At 51.2% G+C, this 19,536-nt stretch overlaps 1 protein-coding gene across 3 annotated transcripts; it reads right to left on the bottom strand.

The window, feature by feature from the left end:
- Positions 1 to 527: 527 nt before the first annotated feature.
- Positions 528 to 11,514, bottom strand: KCNA2 (potassium voltage-gated channel subfamily A member 2). 3 transcript variants are annotated; one of them, XM_069770532.1, is made up of 4 exons: positions 11,397 to 11,500; positions 10,242 to 10,486; positions 8,999 to 9,386; positions 528 to 8,307 (listed from the first exon to the last, which is right to left on the bottom strand). In XM_069770532.1, the coding sequence occupies exon 4, from the start codon at positions 8,121 to 8,123 to the stop codon at positions 6,624 to 6,626; it is 1,500 nt and encodes a 499-aa protein (XP_069626633.1). In that variant the 5' UTR covers positions 8,124 to 8,307; positions 8,999 to 9,386; positions 10,242 to 10,486; positions 11,397 to 11,500; the 3' UTR covers positions 528 to 6,623. The 3 variants fall into 3 exon arrangements, with proteins under 3 accessions (XP_069626633.1, XP_069626634.1, XP_069626632.1); XM_069770533.1 differs by having other exon boundaries at positions 528 to 8,204; XM_069770531.1 differs by lacking the exon at positions 10,242 to 10,486 and having other exon boundaries at positions 528 to 9,386; positions 11,397 to 11,514.
- Positions 11,515 to 19,536: the final 8,022 nt, after the last annotated feature.

Here is a 19,536-nt window from a genome sequence, read left to right as displayed (position 1 = left end):
CTAGCACTGTCCCTGCCTGTTTGCTTCTCCCTCTTCCAAGAGGGATCACCAGCTTAATAAAATACCAGTTGAGTGCCTGCAAGGTTTGCCCAGAGCAGGTTTATCCCCCAGCACCACCCGTTCCCCATTATCTGCTCGGACATGGCCAATATCCAAGTTGGTGGAGTGGGGAACAATGGGGTATGTGGCTTTGACCCCGGCTCCAGCCCCTTCCCCTTCACCTGTGTTGCTTCTGGAGTTTTTCTGGAGTAAATCCCATGGGGGATTCCGAACACACCATGTGGCGTGTCCATCCTCGCCAGTGCCCACCACCGAGACCCATCAGCTCCTCCCAGGGGGTTTCCCCCTCCAACAGCCCCTCCAGACCAGCTGATGGTGGAGCACAAACTGATTTTTCCATGGTTCAGGCTGTTTCCTTCTTTTCTCACAGAAGGTTTAGATATACAGAAAAAAATACCCAGCCTACCAAAAATATAGTTGCTTATCTTTTTCTTTCCCACCCTCCACAGAACTGATATCAAGATAACTCCTCAATAATATACATATTTATTTTCTCTTAGTTAGTGCCGATATTTACAAAAATCGTGATAATCTGTGAAGAATAAATTATATACACTCATGATAAACCAGACAGCAAATGCTCATTTGGAATATGTATGTACACAGATCTGTATACCTATATACAACAGTCAGCCTTATTGACTCGGGTGCCTCTCAGCCCGTAGATCCACCTGACCCCCAGGACACCCCCGCATTGTCAATAAGAGCAGTAACGTCTATACACACTGTGCAATTCAGATACAGCTGGTGTCTAAAGTTTTGTCTAGCAAACGCATGGTTAAATGACTTGAAATTCCCACGAGTCCTCCTTTAACAGTTTATAGGCCTCTCTCCATTCCTGGTCCCATTTCTCCCGTAACCATGGAAACAAAAGGTTCAGCTCCAGCATCCTTAGGATGAGTCCTTCTTGGATTTCCTCTTCCTATTGATTCGCTCGAATTAGGCACCACACACAGGGTTGATCCAATACCCATTTTTTCCCCTTGTGCTTCAGCGTATGACATTGGAGGACAAGAGCGCAGTCTCAAGCAATGAGGGAGCAAGTGCAAATGGATAATTACAGTCTTATAGGCAACAGAATAATAATTTTTAAAAAACCCAAAATACAACCAAAACAAAAAACAAGCTCCAAAACTCCAAAAGACCAACCCAGGCTCAGGACAGCCAGGCAGGGCTGGGAAGGGGACATGAGCCCCACGGGGGTTTAAACACACATATGGACCTTGCGATGAGGCCATGGTTACATGTTGTCCAGCAGCTCCTACAAGCCAAATCGTCCCCCCTGTCAGAGGAAGAACACTGATAAGGAATTTATCTTTCATCACATACAACTGGGCTGGGGGATCTCCTCCCTGGGTGTAAATCAGTGTTGTGCTTTCAGGGGTGATTTACACCGCTGGAGGCTTGTCCCTCTCCCCCCATAATAGGATGTGGCAGGATCAGAACACCCATTTCTGAGAAGGGGGGATGAAATTTGGGCAGCCAAATGTAGTAACATCATGGGGAGACCGAGGCTGTGGGGTGCCGTTCACACAGGACCTGGGGAAGGGCAGTGCTTTGGCCAGAGACAGAATAGTGGCCCGTGCATGATGGAGGGGACTCTTGTCTCCCCTTGGGGCTCAGGGCAGCAGCTGGTCCCCAACAGGAGGGACCAAGGGATGCACTAGATGCAGAGGAGGTCAGATGCTGCCAGGGGTGCAGGGAAGAAGCCACAGCCTTTTTTTGGGTGCAAAATGAAGTGGTTTGGGGCCTACTCCTTCTTTCTTCACCCCTCAGCCCCTTTCACCCTAGCAGCACGCTGACAAACTCCCACAGAGAGAGGAAAACCCTGGGATCCCTCCCCATGGATGTAGAACTTGAGATAAACCCACCCTGGCTCCAAAACAGGGAGATGCTTCTTGCCACCACCATGGGACCAAAAGCCAGCATGGTTCAAGGGACTTAAAAGCCATTACAAAAAAAAAAACCAAACCAAAACAAAACTGAAAAACCCCACCCAGTGCGGCACAGCACTTGCATCGCAAACAAATCCCTTCAACTTCTGCTTGGCTTTCCCTGCACAGTCACAGAAACAGTCGTGACGGGCCCAAGCCGGGGATTCAGGATCGAGAGCAGAGATGCTGCAAAGCTGCCAGTTTGCTGAGGGATGCACAGAGCCAAACGGCACCAGCCCCTCAGGATGCTCCCACTTCCAAGGCCAGATCGGGATTTCCTTCTTCACTTTAGCCCACCCCTAAGTGTATTTCAAGCTCTGGAAAAGCTAAAAGACTTTGGCAGCAATTTCAAGGGCTGACCCAGGAATTATCTGATAACAAAGCAAGGCCCTTCCTGAAATACCTCCTCCTCCTCTGTCTTTTTCTCTCCTTCTGTGTATTTATGCACAAATATGCCCATATTTATACACCCACGTGCTATACTCTCATAATGCCAATCTAGAGATCTCTTTCTTTGTCTAGCTCAGCATTCAAACCTGTAGGACTTCGACACAAAACTTAGCTGCAAGGATTAGTTTTCCCAATAAAACACATTGACCCGTAAAGATGATTTTTTTCCTAGCAGCCCTAATCACTTGGTGGTGTCCAGCCAGTATATGAGCCTCACCCCATTGCCCTTAGCAGAGATTTTGGAAGATATTAAAGTGCTGATGGGTTGCTTGCAGGCTTGGGCATGTGGTTGGGTGTTGGAAGACAACCCGCACTGTAATCACCACTTTCCATCTCTCCAAAACCATGGCACAAAAGATAAAACTAAAATACATGTATTGTCTCCTCTGGGTGCCAACCCAGGAGCTCCTCTGCAGACCAGAGAGCTTCAGTCCTCCATCCCACGCCTGCAGAGAGGCAAACATCTCCACGGGAGGAGGAGAAGAACCAGACCACCTACATTAGGTGGCCCGATGAAATCTAACGTAGATTGTGGGACCCTTCCTTTCCCCGGTCCCTAATTTAGCATCCTCAGTCTGAGCCACTTTGCAGCTCATTTTTGCACTATTTCAGAGTCAAGGGGAGTTTTGGATGCTTAGCATCTCTGCAGAAACAGGCCCAGAATCTCTCAAATCAAATTCCTCAAGAAAAAAAAAATAAATCACAGTCTCCTCCTGAAAAACTGGTTCAAGATCACATCAGTGAGTCAGAAGCAAAGCTAGAAATAGCACTAGAGCTCCGACCTGCAGGCACAAATCCCATTAAAAGCTATAGGGGAACCATTCTTCTGTGCGGGGGAGAAACCTGGACCCTTCTGTTTTGTGCAGCCTGACGGATTGCTTCCAGCCACGGCCCCCTTTTTTGCCCTGAGCCAAACATCCAAGCGCTTATCCTGGTGTTTTCCCTATTTCCCAAACACAGTGCCAAGGGCAGCCCAGAGATGCTCTCCCAACAGGGCTCGTTTTCCCCAGGAACTTCTGCCTGGGTCAATGCAAAAGGTGCAGGAGCCGTCCTAAGGAAGGAACTGGTGGTGCTGGCCTCTGCCATGGGAATGGATGCCAGCTCACATTGGTGACAAGGGGAAGAATGTGGCCTCTTGCTCTTTGGTCCTGTCCATCCCTGTGATGTGGCCCTAAGGCAGCAAGGAACCCCCAGCTTGGTGTGTGGGTTTGGGTGTGTCTGATCCTGCTCATGGACCAGCTCTCACCTCCTGCCCAGCCTTGGAAAGCCCATGGGGACACCGTGCCCAAAACACCTCTCCCAAAAAACCCGTGCTCTTCCTCCTTACCAAACCACAACAGCACTCACACTCCCAAGATGCACCCAATACTTTGGCAAACGCTCCCCCGAAATCATCCGAAGTCCACAGGCATTAAACAACGGGACACTTTGCAAAGTCTCATTGAGTGCCAGCATCCTCCCCCAAAACCTGCAGCAACCTGCCCTCGGCACTTTCCCACACACCAGGGATGGGATCGCCCAGTGCTAGTGGCACCCATGGGTGGGTGGGCAGCATCCCAGTGCATCAGGCAGCTACCCCATGCAAGCTCACATCCCCATGGACCCACCATGAGCCAGATCAATGGAAGCTGGCTGGCTGACCACCCTGGGAATCATGCCCAAGGCAGCGACTCACGCCAGCCCCATCCCATTCGACAGGAGCTTCAGAAGCAGAGATTTATTGCTTTCGGTTGAGTTGCTTCTTTTTGTGTGTGTTTAAGGTGTCAATGGGTTTCAAGGGGCTCCCATTTCAGAGCTGCAGCAGCAAAGAGGGAGGAGAGGGTTCCTAATATAATGAGACGTAAATAAAGACAGGCCGGGGGCCCCATGCTGTGTGGTGCTGAGCACCTTTGAGACCCAATGCATTGATGCTGCTGGTCCTCTGCACCAAGCAGAAGCCAGGACTCTCGTGCGCTAACCATGGACACTTGGTATTAATTATAGCCAGGCCTGAATCAAGCAATCAATAAAATAAAAATGAGGAGTGATTCCCCCTGGCTGAGTGGAGCCACATCAGCACGAGAGATGGATCCGGCCCTAAAGCAGCATTTTGAACCATTGCTGTAGAATACGCTAGCACCGTTTATTTTATTGTTATTAGTATGGTTTTCCTCTCTGAGCTCAGGAAGGTTCTGATTGACCTCCCTCGCACGCTCTGCAATGGGGTTCCCTCCTTGTGACCAAACTTCACCGCAGCGGTACAGCACTGGCCGTGCCCAAATTCAGCCCAAATTCACCCCAACTCAACAGGCTGCTAAACCCCATCCCGCACCCCAGGGAGTCTTTGCTCGACCACAATCTTGGAAGAGGTTTGCATCCTTCTCCTTCACCTGGCAGAGGAACAGGGCACCCGTCCCCATGGATTGTCAGCAATGGGGGGAAAAACACAAAGAAATCCAGACGGGGGTGGGGAAAGCAGACGAGATCCCCCTGGACCGACAGCTCCCACCAATCCCCAAATAACACTGGGAATGAAGACAAAGCAGAAACAACCTCAGGGTCTCTGCATCTCGACTCACCCCTCCTAAAAACCCTGGAAGAAGGCAAAGCAAAGGCTCAGAGGCGCCAGCTCGGATCCAGCCCACCCTCAGCATGTGCCCTCTCCACCATAAGGGAATAAACCGCCAGCCCTGAGGCTCTACATGGTTGAAAAGGATTTTTCCAGCCCAAAACGCACCCTTCCCTGGTGATCCCATGGGTGCCACAGGACAGGTCATCCTGCTCCAGCCCATGTCCCACCATCCCGGCACCCCTGAACTGGGAAGCCCCTGATGCCCCAAGTGCTCACATTTGCTGAGGATTTGGCCCTATAGTCGCTCTCTAAATATCTATATACACACACATGATAATTATATGGGAAACGGCTGAAAATTGCTGAACAAACAAGTCAGGAGAGCCAGTACCTGCTATTCCACCTGCTCCTCATGCCCTCTCTGATCCACCGTGGTTTCTGCTCATGGCACCAAGATTAATGACTAATTACTCGCCCCATAATGAGTGCAGGTGTTTAACTTTCAGCTCACCTTCCCTCGCTTGCGTTAGTTGGCTCTTGTGTCTGGATGCTCGGACACTCAGGCTTTGCCTTATTATCTATCAAACTGTTGTCAGCACATGCCTTCCCCATCCAGTTTTTAAATACAATGGAGATTTTTTAGCTCCCATGAATCTCCTTCGAGCCACCGGAGAATCTATAAACACTATAAACATGAATACTGTATAGTCTACTAAGAAAATATATATTTGTGTGTGTATTAAATATTCAGATTCATGCAACAAATATCCATGCAGCTGTACTGTATTACTGGTTAAATTTCACTGCAGTATAAATATATTATAGGCCACAGCATAGTTGCTCCAGTTTTATATATAGATATAAAAAAAGATGCTTTTTCCAACTCATTTTCAATGTGTCAGTGGAGGTGTCTTTGGTGATCCTGGAAATATTGGTGATGGAAGTGTCATCTAAATAAATAAATAAAATCCAAGCGCTTGATTTATTTACTCATCCCTCCCGATGCCTAGCATAGAAAATTTAAGACTTAATAAATAATGTGTCGTCATACTAATTATCCCTCCCCTGGGCCTCACACTGGCATACTGCAGTGGCTGAAACTATTGCAGCATGCAGCATTTTCAGTTATGAAACATGAGCCTGGGCAATGCGTTCGCACTTGGCATTCCCAGGGCGGAAACCCGAGCCTTCAAGCAATTCGGACACACGACTGCATCTTCCCTTCATTAAGCTCTGCCTGACCTTTCCCAGCCGTTCCCCACGCCTGGAAGCTGGCTGTCACCCAGCTCCACGGGACAGGGACAGGCGTTCGTGGTACCCTGGGATGGCCCGGAGCTGCCCCCCGCATCCCCATCCCATTGCTCGAAATGCCCAACCGTTCCGTATCTTTGGAAACCCACAAGCCTGGGATGGGAGAAGGGAAACAAAATGGTTTGTTGGGGTTTTTTCTGCACGAACGCTTATTCGGTGTGGAAATCAAAGGTTAAAAGTCACTTACACAGCTATTGCTTCCCATGCAGAACCAAATATACACCGTAGAAAATACTGTATTAACTACAATGCAGAGCAGCACTCAATATCTGCAATTGTTCCACTTCAGCTTTAAATACGTTACTAGATTTTAGCGACTAGACATCGGTTAGCATTTTGGTGATATTCACATAGTTTGTGTTAGCTAGGGTGCAATTGGCTGTCTTCAAGTTCTCCTCCCTAAAATCCTCATTGCTATTGTTTACGCCTTCCTGAATCTCCATATAATCAGACTTACTAATCGTAGAGGCACTTCTGCTTTTCTTTAGGTCAGGGGAAGAGGGGATCTTTGGGCAGCTGGTTACTTGCAAATATTGAGCCTGCTCCTCTCCCTCCGTCTCCCGGTGGTAGAAGTAATTGAAGTTAGACACTATGACGGGCACCGGTAAGGCAATCGTTAACACGCCAGCGATGGCACATAAGGAACCCACTATTTTCCCCCCGATGGTTGTGGGGACCATGTCTCCGTAGCCAACAGTCGTCATGGAAACCACGGCCCACCAGAAGGCATCGGGGATGCTCGGGAACTGGGACTCACTCTCGTCAGCCTCAGCAAAGTAGACGGCGCTGGAGAAGAGGATGACGCCGATGAAGAGGAAAAATATCAAGAGGCCCAGCTCCCGCATGCTGGCCTTGAGAGTCTGCCCCAGGATCTGCAGCCCCTTGGAGTGTCGGGAGAGTTTGAAGATCCTGAAGACCCGCACCAAGCGGATGACTCGAAGGATGGCCAAGGACATGGCTTGCTGGCCTTGCTGACCATCCTCCGGCTTCTCGGCCAGCTCCGTCCCTAAGGTGATGAAATAGGGAATGATGGCTACGATGTCTATAATGTTCATGATGTTGGTAAAAAAACCAGCCTTGCTGGGGCAGGCGAAAAACCTCACCAAGAACTCGAAGGAGAACCAGATGATGCAAAGTGTCTCCACGATGAAGAAGGGGTCTGTGAAAGAGGTGGACTGCTGGTACCCCATGCTGCTGTTGGAGTAGGGGGGATGGCTCAGCCCGCTGCCATGCATGTCTTCATTCTCATCCCGAAAAATGGGCAAAGTTTCCAGGCAAAAGCTGACGATGGAGATTAAAATCACCATGACGGAGACAATAGCTATAATCCTGGCAGGGCCTGAGCTCTCAGGGTACTCAAAGAGCAACCACACTTGTCTCTGAAACTCGTTCTCAGGCAAGGGTCTTTCCTCTTCTTTGATGTAGCCTTCATCCTCCCGAAACATCTCCATCGCTTCTTCCCCCAGTTCATAGAAACGAATCTCTTCCGAGAAGATATCTAAGGGCACATTAACCGGCCTCCGCAACCTCCCACCAGACTGGTAATAGTACAAAATCGCATCAAAGCTTGGTCTGTTCCGGTCAAAGAAATACTCATTCCGGAGTGGGTCAAAATATCTCATTCTCTTTTTAGGATCCCCTAGTAAGGTCTCTGGAAACTGGGCTAGTGTCTTGAGCTGTGTCTCAAAGCGCAGACCCGAAATATTAATGACTACCCTCTCGCAGCATTCATGGTCGGTCTCAGGGTTATACGTGTCCTGCGGGTGACCGGGAAGAGCTGCAGCTTCATCTGCAGGATCTCCAGTAGCAACTGTCATATTGGGCTTTAAAAGAAATCCTTATGCTAAACTCTTCCCAGTGCCCGGTGGTGGGATCGGATTCAGGGCAGGGCTACTATCCTGCAGAAGGACAGGTACGTAGGTTTGGAAGTGTCTCATGAAAAGGCGAAGGGATGATAAAAAAAAAGAGAAAATAAAAAAAAAAGAAAGAAAATTGCCCCTGCTGAGAAAGAGAGAGATGAAATAAAGTTGGGGGGAGGAGAGCAGCTCCCTTCACTAGCATGTCTATCCTCTTCCTCAGGGGGGTTAATTCGCCTTCTCTGGGACAGAGTTCAAAAACTCCCATCTAAACCCATTAGGTGGAAGAGAGAAAACACCTGAGGAACTGTCACCTATTGAAAACCAGCGTGGAAAAAACTGGCATTGGCAAACCAGAACTTTTTTTGGCTAACAATAAAAATTCCAATTTAAAAAAAAAAAATTAAAAAGAGGGAGGAAGGGAAGAGAAAGGAAGGAAGAAAAAATAACCCCATCCATCCCTAAAGTGGTGAGGGGACCCTGTGGGGTGCCGGGGAGAGGCAGACCAGGCTCAGCTCATTTCCAGGCATGCAGCTAAGGGTTAACATTTAACCGTGCAATCTCAGGCAATCTACCCTCTAGGAAAGCTCTAACTTCAGTTTTAAGTTCGACACCTTCCCGATCCTCCTGCTCTGGCCATAAAGCGGCAAGGCGACATGCTGCCCTCCCTGCCTGCAGCCAACCGGGCAAGCTTTGCGGCTGCCTGAATTTGGAGCCGCCGATGCCGATGCAAGCTGCCCCGCGGACCACTGCAGTCCCCCTCCTCGACCGCTGGTGTCCCGGCTCCTGTCATTCTCTGCAAACCACCATGGCACACAGAAAACAAATCACATTACCTGGAGAAGCCAAATCTTAGTGTCTCTTAGTAACACCGATTATCTGACCCTGGGGAAATCCTAGAGAGAAATACAGGCTTCCAAGATCCCCATAATTTCCTCTCTCTTCAAAGTTAAAAATAATGGTGAGTCATCGTAGAAAAAGGAGAAGGGACATAAAAGGGGTTAGATTCCCAGATGGTGGAAGTCAGGTCTTGTAATGGTTTGGACTGGAGAGAGAGAGAAAGAGAGACAGAGAGACAGAGAGACAGAGTCTTCTCGGTAGCTGTTGCAGATCTGCACTTCAGGGCAGATGAGCGTCTGTCTGATGCCTTCGGTACGACGGTGAAAAGATGCTAAGCTCAGCAAAACCCGATGTCCCCAGTGTCCTCGGGAGGTGTGGCATCGCCTGGAAAAAACACCAAGAAGGTAGCAAGCTTCTGGGGGCTCGAAAGGAGCATCTGCAAAGCCCCGGCTCCTCCAGGCACCCCTTTTTTCCTCCCCGTGAGCTGTTTGCCCGCTGCCTGGCCAACCTGCACTGCAACACGAGAGGAGGGCGAGAGTGCGCTAGCGGCAAGGCGGAAAAAACCAGAGCCCCATCTCCCTCCGCTCTCGCTCAACGCCACGGCGTGCAGCAGGGCCGGGCTGCCCGTGGGAGCTGGTGCCAGGCGAAGGGGAGGAGGGGGGGGGAACAACGACGCAGCCCCCCTCAGCCGCTGAGGCTCTGCAAAGCCACGGTGGGTTCCCACCACCGCCGAGCAGCCGGGAGTCGGTGGTACCCACGGGGTGCAGCACTCACACGCCATCGCGGCACATTCCCGGGTGATTCGGGAGGCTCTAGCTTTATCCGTGAGACTGACCCCCCCCCCCCATCGGTCCCTGTTTGTGTCCCCCCCCCAAAGGCCACCTGCCCCTTAGATAGCCCTGAGGAGCCCCAAGCATCGTGGGCCCGACCATGGGACCCACGCGACCTGCACCCACCCTCCCCATCCTCTGAAAAGCCAACCCCCCCGCCGACCCACCCCCCCCCCCAGGGGAATTCGACTCCAGTGGGCAAAATTTCTCATGGGGATGTTGAGGCTCTGGTTCCCAGTCGATGCCGAGTCGGCAGCATCCCTGCTCCTAACGAGCGCTCATTTACATCATCCCGCACTGCCTCACACCATGGAGATGCTCAACCCGGAGAGGTCCAACCAACCTCTCATTTTTTCTTTATTTTTTTTCCCTCCCAAAGAAAAAACAAAAAAATCAAAAAACCTCTAACCTCCCTTCTTCAGCTCCAACTCGACTTGTCTACTTTGAGCCAGGATTACAGAACCGGGTAGGGGAGGCAGGTGGAAAATAACCCCGCGGTCCCAACCTCCTTGGCAAAGATTTCAGCCGTCTCCAGGCCATTTATGCCTGTTGGTTCCTCTCCTCATCACCCGGGGTGCAGATATTGCCGCAGATCCCTCTTTTCTTGGAAATTTCCCTTTTCCGTGCAACCCTCCTCTCCCTTCTCCTTATGCACTAGAAAAAATAGTACAACCCTGACAAGGCTTGCAGCATTCAACCGCTTCGCTTAACCCTTTTCTGCCAGGCCCACAGGAGAGGAGGTTGCATCTGTCCCAGTTTTTCTCCTTTTCCTGCATTTTCTCCCCACCGCTCGCTCCCCAGCGACTCGCTCAGGAGTTCGTCTTGATTTGACCTTCCCTGGCTCATCCGAGCATCACGCTAAAACACCACAAACACCATCTTTCTGCTGCTGCAAAAAATATCTGGCAGCCACAACCCCCCATTTCACCAAAAATCAACCAACCTTGATTTTTTTTTTCTGAATACAGTTTTTCTCTTGCCTGTAAACTCTCTCCTCCCCTTTCTCCCTTCCCCAAACACCCCAGGTTTGTTTAACAGCACAGAAATTTACTTATTTTTTTTAACATGTTGATTTTTATTTGGCGTGAGGTCTAGGCTCCTTTTTCTGAGTCCAAATCCAAGCAGTAGTGTTTGGTGCTTATCAGAGATGGTTATGGCATCATCTGAGTTGACATCACACATCCCAACACTCAGTTTCTCCTACTTTCTCCCCATCGCATGCTTTCCTGGCAAACAACACCCCCCCCAAGCATCTTCGGGGTTAATTCATGCAAATTTGGGGGTTGGGGGGGAGCATGGAGGAGGTGAAGAAGAAGATTTGCCCAGAGACCCTCAATTTTCTCCCTGCCTGCACAGACCACCCCAGGCAGGAGCCATGCCTATATTTCAGAGGGGTGAGATTTCAGGTTGCACACCTCGAGGACAAGGTCGTGTTTGCAAATTAAACCACGAATCCCTCCATTTGCACAGTTTATGGTCAGGCTGTATTTAAGCAGGGCAGCGGTGGGGAGAGGGGGGGAAAGGATGCAAGGTGAGGGGGGGAGAGAAAAAGGCACCAACTTACAATTGGCTCTGCAGTCAGGCATGCGGCGAATGCACAAGCAGCCGCTCTGCTCCGCGCCGCTGCCGGCACCTCTCACCTACGGCCCCCAAAACTCGTACCCCGGTAGTCAACCTCCAAAGGCAGCAGAGCTTCTCCATGAATATTCATAAGATTAATATGAGCATCTTCCCCCCCCGCCCCCCCGCCTCCCTCCTCCCAAGCAAGAGACCTAGATTTCAACCACTGGGAAATAATCATATCCCTGGATACGTGATGCTGCTTTACCGTGCGGCTCTGATCCATACCATATTCTTGGTAATAGCCTGGATCTGCTTGGGGAGATCTGGGGGGTGGAGAACCACCAGCTCCGCGCAGCTTTAGGGAAGGAGATGGGGCAGGATGGGACTCGCAGGGACCACACTGCTCTGCTCTTGGCTGGGGTGAGGATGTAAAAAGCAGTAATTTTATATTACTTTACATTTACAGACCTCCCTTCACATGGAGGCATCTCCCACCCCCAAAGGAGGGACATGACCAAGCTCATACCAATGTGGCATATAAGACCTACGGATCAACCTCTGCCTTAGGGCATGAGGGAGATGCATCTGCTTGGACCACTCTGACATTACCCCACGGCCCCACGAAGAACATCGGGGCAGCAACAAGTCCTGCAAGGTGCCTGGCACCCAGCAGACATGAGCGCCGGAGGTGGCAATGTAAAATATTTCTATTCCCATACACAGTGGTCAAATTTGCAAGAAGCCATCGGTGCCGCCAGTGATCGCCCCAGGGACAACAACCCGAGGTGGGATGGGAGGGCATGGACCACCCTGAATACCCAAGAAAATCAGTGCTTAGTGTAATGCCCAGCCAGCCAGGAGGATCTGGGTACATGGTAGGGCTAAACTGTATTATTTTAGCTCCCCGAGGTGCCAGGAGCAGCAGGTGGCACAGAGACAGAGACTGGGTGCAGCATGGGGTGGGAGTATGGGGGATGCTATCACCCACTGCTCCTCCCAATACCCCTCTTGGTCTTGAAACAAAAATATATTTCCCCAAGCCCTAGCCAGATCCCAATATTGAAAATGAATTTCTAGCCCTACGGCAAAATTGGGAATCCTTCTCTCCCTGCCACGAACAGCCCTTGCACGTATGGGTTTTCTTACTGCCTGCATCCAGCTGATATGAGGCTACTCTGGACGAGGGTTTTTTAATGTCATCTGCATCATTTTAGCCTTTTCTGAAGGCAGATCTGCCATAGCGGGGTAGGTTGAATCCAGAAAATGATTTGCCTGAGGCTAATCCTTATGCAATATGCAGAAACTGAGGCCGGGCAGAGAACAATTCAAGTGAAGCTGAATCTCTAAGTTGTTATTCCTGCTGCCGCCTTGTGAAGGTTTTACAAAACCAGGGGGATTTTTCATATAAACAGCACCAACTCCTTACCAACAGCCAAAATCCCATCTCTAGCAAATCAGGGGAATTTCTCTGAATTGAGTGACACTCTCCTGATTCACTATCCTAATTGTGGAGCTATTATTATAGTCTGTGTGTCGGCACTCGCCTCCCTCAGCCACGCTGACAACTCCAGACGTAACCCAGCCTTTCAGAGAACTAGACGAGCTGATGCACTGCACCCACTTGTCTGTTTTACATGGATTTAACCAGCCGACGTCTTTGCATCAATATTATAATTAAAAAATAAGTCCCTTCTTGATTAGTTCTCTTATCTAAATGGACTTTATAATAGTCACCCAGACTAGAAGCCTTACCCCATCTGTGTGTGTGGCCCTGGGAAAGTCACTTGGTGTGGGGGTGTCCCAGATCCCATCAGGAGGCAGATGAGCTCCCCTTGCTTTGATGCCTTTATTCCCAGGGAAGCTCCCCAGGGCTGTTCAGACCTTGTATTCATGAGCTTGCAGCCAGCCTGCACGGTACAAACAAAAAGCAAAAATGTGCTCTTTTTTTTCCCCTTTTTTTCCCCTGTAACCTGCTGGTAGTGTGTTTGGAGGATGCTCAGTGATGTGATGCTGTGGGGGCATGGATGAAACCCCCAGGGCAGGGTGTTCCCAGGACTGGCCTCATCCAGAACAGCAAAACTCAAGCCCTAGACTCACATTGCAAAGCATGACCCACGCCTGGTCCTACACTGCATCACCTGGGATGGGCACCAGCATTTCCCCATGCTGCCATGAACCGAGCTGCTCCCTCCAGAGAGGACAGATCCTGTCCCACCACCTTCACGCATCCTGCACAGCCTCAGATGATGGCATCTCCCTGTGGTGTCCCTCCTGGGGAGCCCACGCCACCTCCTGCAAAACCAGAGGGACTTTGAGGGCACCAGCAGCCATACCAGGAGAAAGAGCCAAGCTGGACCAAGGCTTGACAATGGTGCCGAGCAGAGTGGGGTTGGATGGGGCAGGGTGCTGAGCCCCCATCTCCATCTGAGCCACGGCTTTCCAGCCGCAGGTGTTGACATAACTGGGCCCCGTGTCATTTTAGAACCTGTAAGCGAGTTCCTGGGGCTGTGAGTCACCCTCCGGGGAAAGCATCCAACCTCCCACCCGCTGCCTATGTCAGAGCACCAAGCTCCCGGCCCCCCAGCACCCCAGCACCCACGCCTCAGTGCGTGGTGGCAAGAGAAGGGAACACCGAGAGTTGTCGGTGACCCTGATGCGATGGCACAGCATCTAAAAATGAAGGCAGCCGGGAAAAAAGTGACTTTGCTCTTCCACAGCAGATGCTGCTGGTGAATCCCAAAATACCATGGTGAGATAGGTCAGAGTAGCTCCTCCTGTCTGGGGAGACGGGAGGAGTTTCAGGGGTTTGCCCAAGGTTACGCAAGAAAGGAGGAGCAGAGCAAAAAGCGATGCTGGGCTCTGCAGGAGTGGGGCAGGGCTCCTGGTCTGCAGGAGAATCTCCTCATCCCTGGGAAGGCACATCATGGCCAAGGGGAAAACAGCAAATATCGCCTGTCTGCGAAGTTAATGTTAAACACATTCTCCCTCTGTATTTCTCCAAGGTGGTTTTCGTAATAAAATAGCTGATATTTTAAAAATAACTCCTTTGGGTACCAGTCTGAATTCTCGTTTGGTTCATCTCTGAGTTGCAACATCTTTGCCCCCACAGACTCTCCACCAGCCTGAACGGCCGGTGTGGAGAGGAGCCGGGCACCATTCATTGAAGCTAAAAGTCATTTAGCTCAACCAAACCACAGCAGAGAACTTCAGTTCTTGAGGGCTTTGGAGCTTGTCAAGATGATTGTGAATATTTCATGCCAGGCTGCCGCTCGCTCCAGGAGAGCTAATGGACCCGCTGCCAGGCTGGTGCAGGGTGAGCATCGGTCCTGGGCGGGTGCCTCCTGCTTGGGCTGCTCCAGCCACTCGGGTTAAAAGGCTCTTAAAGCGGCTTTATTTCACTTGCACAAACAAAAAGGACAGGACAAGCCAAATTAACGAACGGAAAAGAAATCAATAGCCTCTTTCCAGCCAGGCGCGAGTGCTTTCAGCTCAGGAAAGAAAGCCTGCCAGCTCGCAGGCCTGCGCGTCATGTGTGGGTAAAGTGCCCCCATCCCTCCCTGGGCTGGGGCTTTATTTAAGGTGTCAGCTGAGCCCCTGTGTCCCTGCAGGCTGGCTGCGGGCCACCGCCTCCTCGCCGAGGGGACCCAGCCGTGTCCCTCTGTCCTTCCAGTCCTTCCGTGCCAAATGGACCAAGAAAGCAGTCGCTTCAAGGCTCCAAAAGTGCCTTTATCCAAGACGCCGACCGAATGCCTGCTTTGCCAAGCCAGGGCTGCTCGTGTGACCCCAAGACAGAGGAGAGGTGACGTACATCTCGGTTTCTCTCCAATGATTCATTTTCCCAGGGTCTGAACCAGCCCATAACCATCTGCCCAATGGAGCAACCCTCCTCCTCCAGCTTTGGGTGGGGGGGGGTGATGCTTACCAAGAAGCGGGGAAATTGGGCCAAAAGTTGAAACCTTCTGGCTGTTGAGCTTAGGGAGGAGAAGACTAAGGGGAAATGGGAGAAACCTCCAGTGGAGGTGGCTAGCACCTGTAGGCAGTTTGCCTTTGCCTTGGGGGAGCAGTTAGGTGACCTCAGGGTCCCCTCTGCACTGCCATGATGGGGCACAACTCCTTTTAGCCACCAGTCCTGGGACTGGTTCCCTGTACAGGTGATGACCAGGGTGACAGCATCTCCCGTCACAGCACAAATGGGACAAGCAGCTCCGCAGAGGCTATTTTTAGACCCTGTGGGTCTCAGCCCAAGTCTCTGCTGGTGCTGGGTGGGGGCTAAGAGCTGCTGAAGGTCAGATCTGAGCCATGGAGTGGGTTGAGATGTTCCCATCACCCCAGACGTTCATCCCTCCGCACCGAGCAGCAGGACTGCAAACAAGCTGGGAGGAAAAGTAGTTGGAGAGGATGATTTGCCTCTTCTCTTCCTCCCACGTGGAGATGCTGCCGGGAGGAGTTGCAGCCAGTAGGGATGCTCAGGCTGGGGAGCACCTTGCCCACAGCTTGGTGACATGGGCACGGTGGCACTGTGGGCACGGTAACATTTTGGGCACCGTGGCATTGTGACAGCTTCAGCCACGAGATGGCACTGCGTGGCATGGCACAAAGCATCCAGCCCACTGGGCCAAATCCTGGGCTGGGCCAAGGTATGGGGCATGCCAGCCCCATGGCCATGCCAGGTTGTGAGTCATGCCAAACCATGGGCTGTGCCAGATTGTGAGCCATGCCAAATCATGAACTGTGCCAAACTATGGGCCGCACCAGGTCATACGCTGTGCCAAATTGTGGATCATGCCAGACTGGGAGCTGTGCCAAATTGCTTGCTGTGCCAGCCCACTCCAGCTTGGCCCCCAACCTCGCCGTAAGCCCCCGGTTGCCCTCACTCTGGGGCCAAGGCCCCTGTGTCTCTGCTGCCCGTGTCTCTGCTGCCCAGCACCGCACCCTCCCCTGCAGGGCTTCCCCTTGAAATGGCTGTGCCATGGTGGAAAATTCCTAGGAGAATAAAAAAAGATTTTGTGTACTTTCTTAAGGGGTTTGGAGAAAATTCATTATTTTATCCCTGCTGCCCAGCTGCTAGGAATGGCCGGAGATGTCCCACTGCAGTGACACTGACCTGGCCCCTCAAGCGTGTCTCCAGCAGCTCTGGGCTCTCTGTTCTTACCAGTGACTTGGGCAGGTGACAGCCACAGGGCTGCAGATGACACAGGGAGGACACGGGGTGACATGCCCAAGGCTATGCAGGCAGGCAGTGTCAGAGCCCCATCTGCTCCCCACCAGGATCCAGGCATGCTTGGACCCCACAGCCCCCTCACCTCGATCCATGAGGAATGCCACCAACTCACAGCATCCTCTTCCCCAGCATCATTTCTCTGCCGTATTTACTATTTCTTCATCTCCCACCCCCTCTTTTGGGAAGAGACAGACTTCCCCGTTTCCATGGAAACCCTCCCCTTCTCCCCTCACTACTTCAAAGAGGTTTTCATCTGTTTCTTTCAAAAATAGTTATTTTTAGCCCTGGCTTCCCCTTCTCCCCCTCCCCACCCTTTGCTTTCAGCTCACGCTTTCCCAGACAAGCAGCACCCACCAGGGCTGCCACTGCCGCTGAGCACCCATGGGAGCTGCGGCACCACCCGCATGGCTGGTGACTCGGCTGGGGCAAGAGCCGCATCAGTCCCTGCTCAGGTCCATGGTCCAGATCCTGGTGGTTCCCTTAATTTGTGCTTAATTCCTCTGGGCTGTGGAAATATTGGTGTAAAAAGAAAATGCTTCTGTTCTGCCAGAAGGTCCCTGGAGTATCCAAATTTCCCACCATCCTGTGGGATGAGTCCTTGGGAACGACCATCCTTGCAGCATCCTTTGTGATTTCATGACCCCATGAAGCTGGAGGAATATTTCTTTTCCTGCAACTGCAGAGGGGATAGACCCCCAGGTAGCCCTGACCTGAAGCTCAGGAGCTCTGTGCACATGGGCTCCTGTTTGACCCCATACTGGGATGAACACAGGTTGCCCAAATGGAGTCAATAAAGTCACACGTGGTGGTGGTGACCACCTGGGACAGACAAGGAGAGCACAGTCCCCTCTGTCATTTGCTGCTTTGCAAAGCCAAACATCTGCCACCCCCAAAACTATGCTCATTTGTTGGTATCTTCGTCCTATCTATGCTCAATGGCGTATGTCTCATTCATGCCGAGGGATAAATCAAGAGGCAACTCACATGCTAACGTCTACCTGGAAGAGCAGGAGGTGAAGTCTGCTTCCATCCTTCACAAATACAGACAGGGCAGAAATGCTGCCTAAATCCTCGGTATTGGTGCTGCCTGCAGATGAGCAGGGTGAGGTCCCAAAACTGAAACCCCAGTAGAAGAAATTTAAGACTACATGAATAAAATGAGTAGTAGCAAATGGCCAGGACCAGGTGGTGTTAAGTAAAGGAGATTTCCATGGGGGAAATGATAACCTTAGCTGTCCCATGGGCAAATACAATGGCAGAGGGATGGCCAATGACCCTTGCAGAAGGATGCCATGCCTCATGGGTTGGAATAGAAAGGAAGATCCTTTCTGGTACCAACCTCTGTTTGAAAGATAGAAAGTGAAGTAGCTAAGACGAGGCCTCCTTAGCAAGGCATGGCTTGGGGAGAGAGGAAATACCCAGCAGGAGCCTGTCTCTGAACTCGAAAAGCCCCTCTGCAGCATCCTGGAAAAATCACAGTTGGAAGAGCTGGATGCTCTAGCTTGGAAAGAGGGATATGACACAGGTCATTAAAATCCTGCATGGTGGTGAGATGGTGAGTTGGGAATGATTAATCAATATTTCTTCATCATGCAAGAAGGAAACAGTACCCAGGGAAAATTCCAAGCAGCAAATATCAAGGCAGCAAGCGAAGGATTTATTGCATACGTTGCATCAGTGTGCAGAGCTGCGCTGCTGGAGGCTGCTGTAGCCGTGCAGTCCTCACGTGGAGATGCCCATGCTTGGGTAAGGAGGTGAGTCAAACATCAGCCAAAAGGACAGCAGAAACCAGCCCTTCAGCAGCCAGGCTCCTCCAGGACCTTATTTTAAGATGAATTTATGCATCACAAACCCAGGCAGCACCAGTACTTGCTCCGTGTGCAGCTCCAAACACCCAATTGCCGTGTTACTGCCACGGTGGCATTTACCCACTGCTGTTTATAACCTCTGGAGATGAAGCATGACATCCATCCTGTTGTCACACTGTGCCACCCCCAGAGTGACCTACATCCCGCAGCGTCTGCGCTCCTCTCAGCTCCTCCCTCCAAAAGCCAACAAGTTGGTAAATAAAATCCGACTCGGGGAAGATGAGCTGTTGGCATTGACCATGTCGAGTCTCTCTGCAGCTCTTTGGTGCAAGGTCTTCTCCATGCATTTATCACCCCAGGTATGCGCTGGAAGCCCTGCAAAACCCATGGGCTCTGGGTGTGCGCCTCAAATCAAGGTTCACCCCTGGGTCCGTGTGATGGGTTGGGTATGGGAACATCGCCCTCCACTCATCAGTGGTGCTGTGGAAGGTGTCTCCTGCTGCTCTTCAAGCAAACCCAGGTGGCATGTGCCAGACACAGCCCCTGTGCCCGTTCTTCCTCCGGGGCTGGTTTTGGCTGATGGTGTTCATGTCACCGTCTGCATCTTAAACTTTGCAACATCCTGTTTTTCATAGATGCTTAAGCACCTCCCCAGTTAACCACATGTCAACTGAAACCTGCAGCTGGAGGCACCACAACCCTTAGGGGAGCTGATACAGAAATCAAGGTCACGGCATTGAAAGAAGCATGAAGAGCTGCTAAAACCCACTGCTCTACCTCTGAGCACCTCTGAACCACAGAGGGTCCCTCCTCCCAGCCTTAAATCTGCCCCTGTCACCAACACTGGCTGGGGTCTAGTTTGGTCCCATCCAGCACAGCCACTCTGAAATAATTTGGAAATAATTGCACTGAAGCTGATTTTGCTCATCGTGAGTCGTCCACCACCCAGCTCATCCTCCCCAGAAGACCTGACGCTCACAGCAAACCTAGAGAGCAAAAAGAGACAAAACCACACAAACCAGTCCCAGCACACAATGCTGCTTTTCTAGGAACTTGTTTGATCCTGTCAGACTTCTTGAGGCCAAGAGGGTCAAACAAGATATTTTGTAAAA

Source organism: Haliaeetus albicilla, chromosome 26, assembly GCF_947461875.1.
Source record: "Haliaeetus albicilla chromosome 26, bHalAlb1.1, whole genome shotgun sequence".
NCBI classification, from domain to species: Eukaryota; Metazoa; Chordata; class Aves; order Accipitriformes; family Accipitridae; genus Haliaeetus; species Haliaeetus albicilla.
This window is presented reverse-complemented; position numbering and strand designations above follow the sequence as displayed.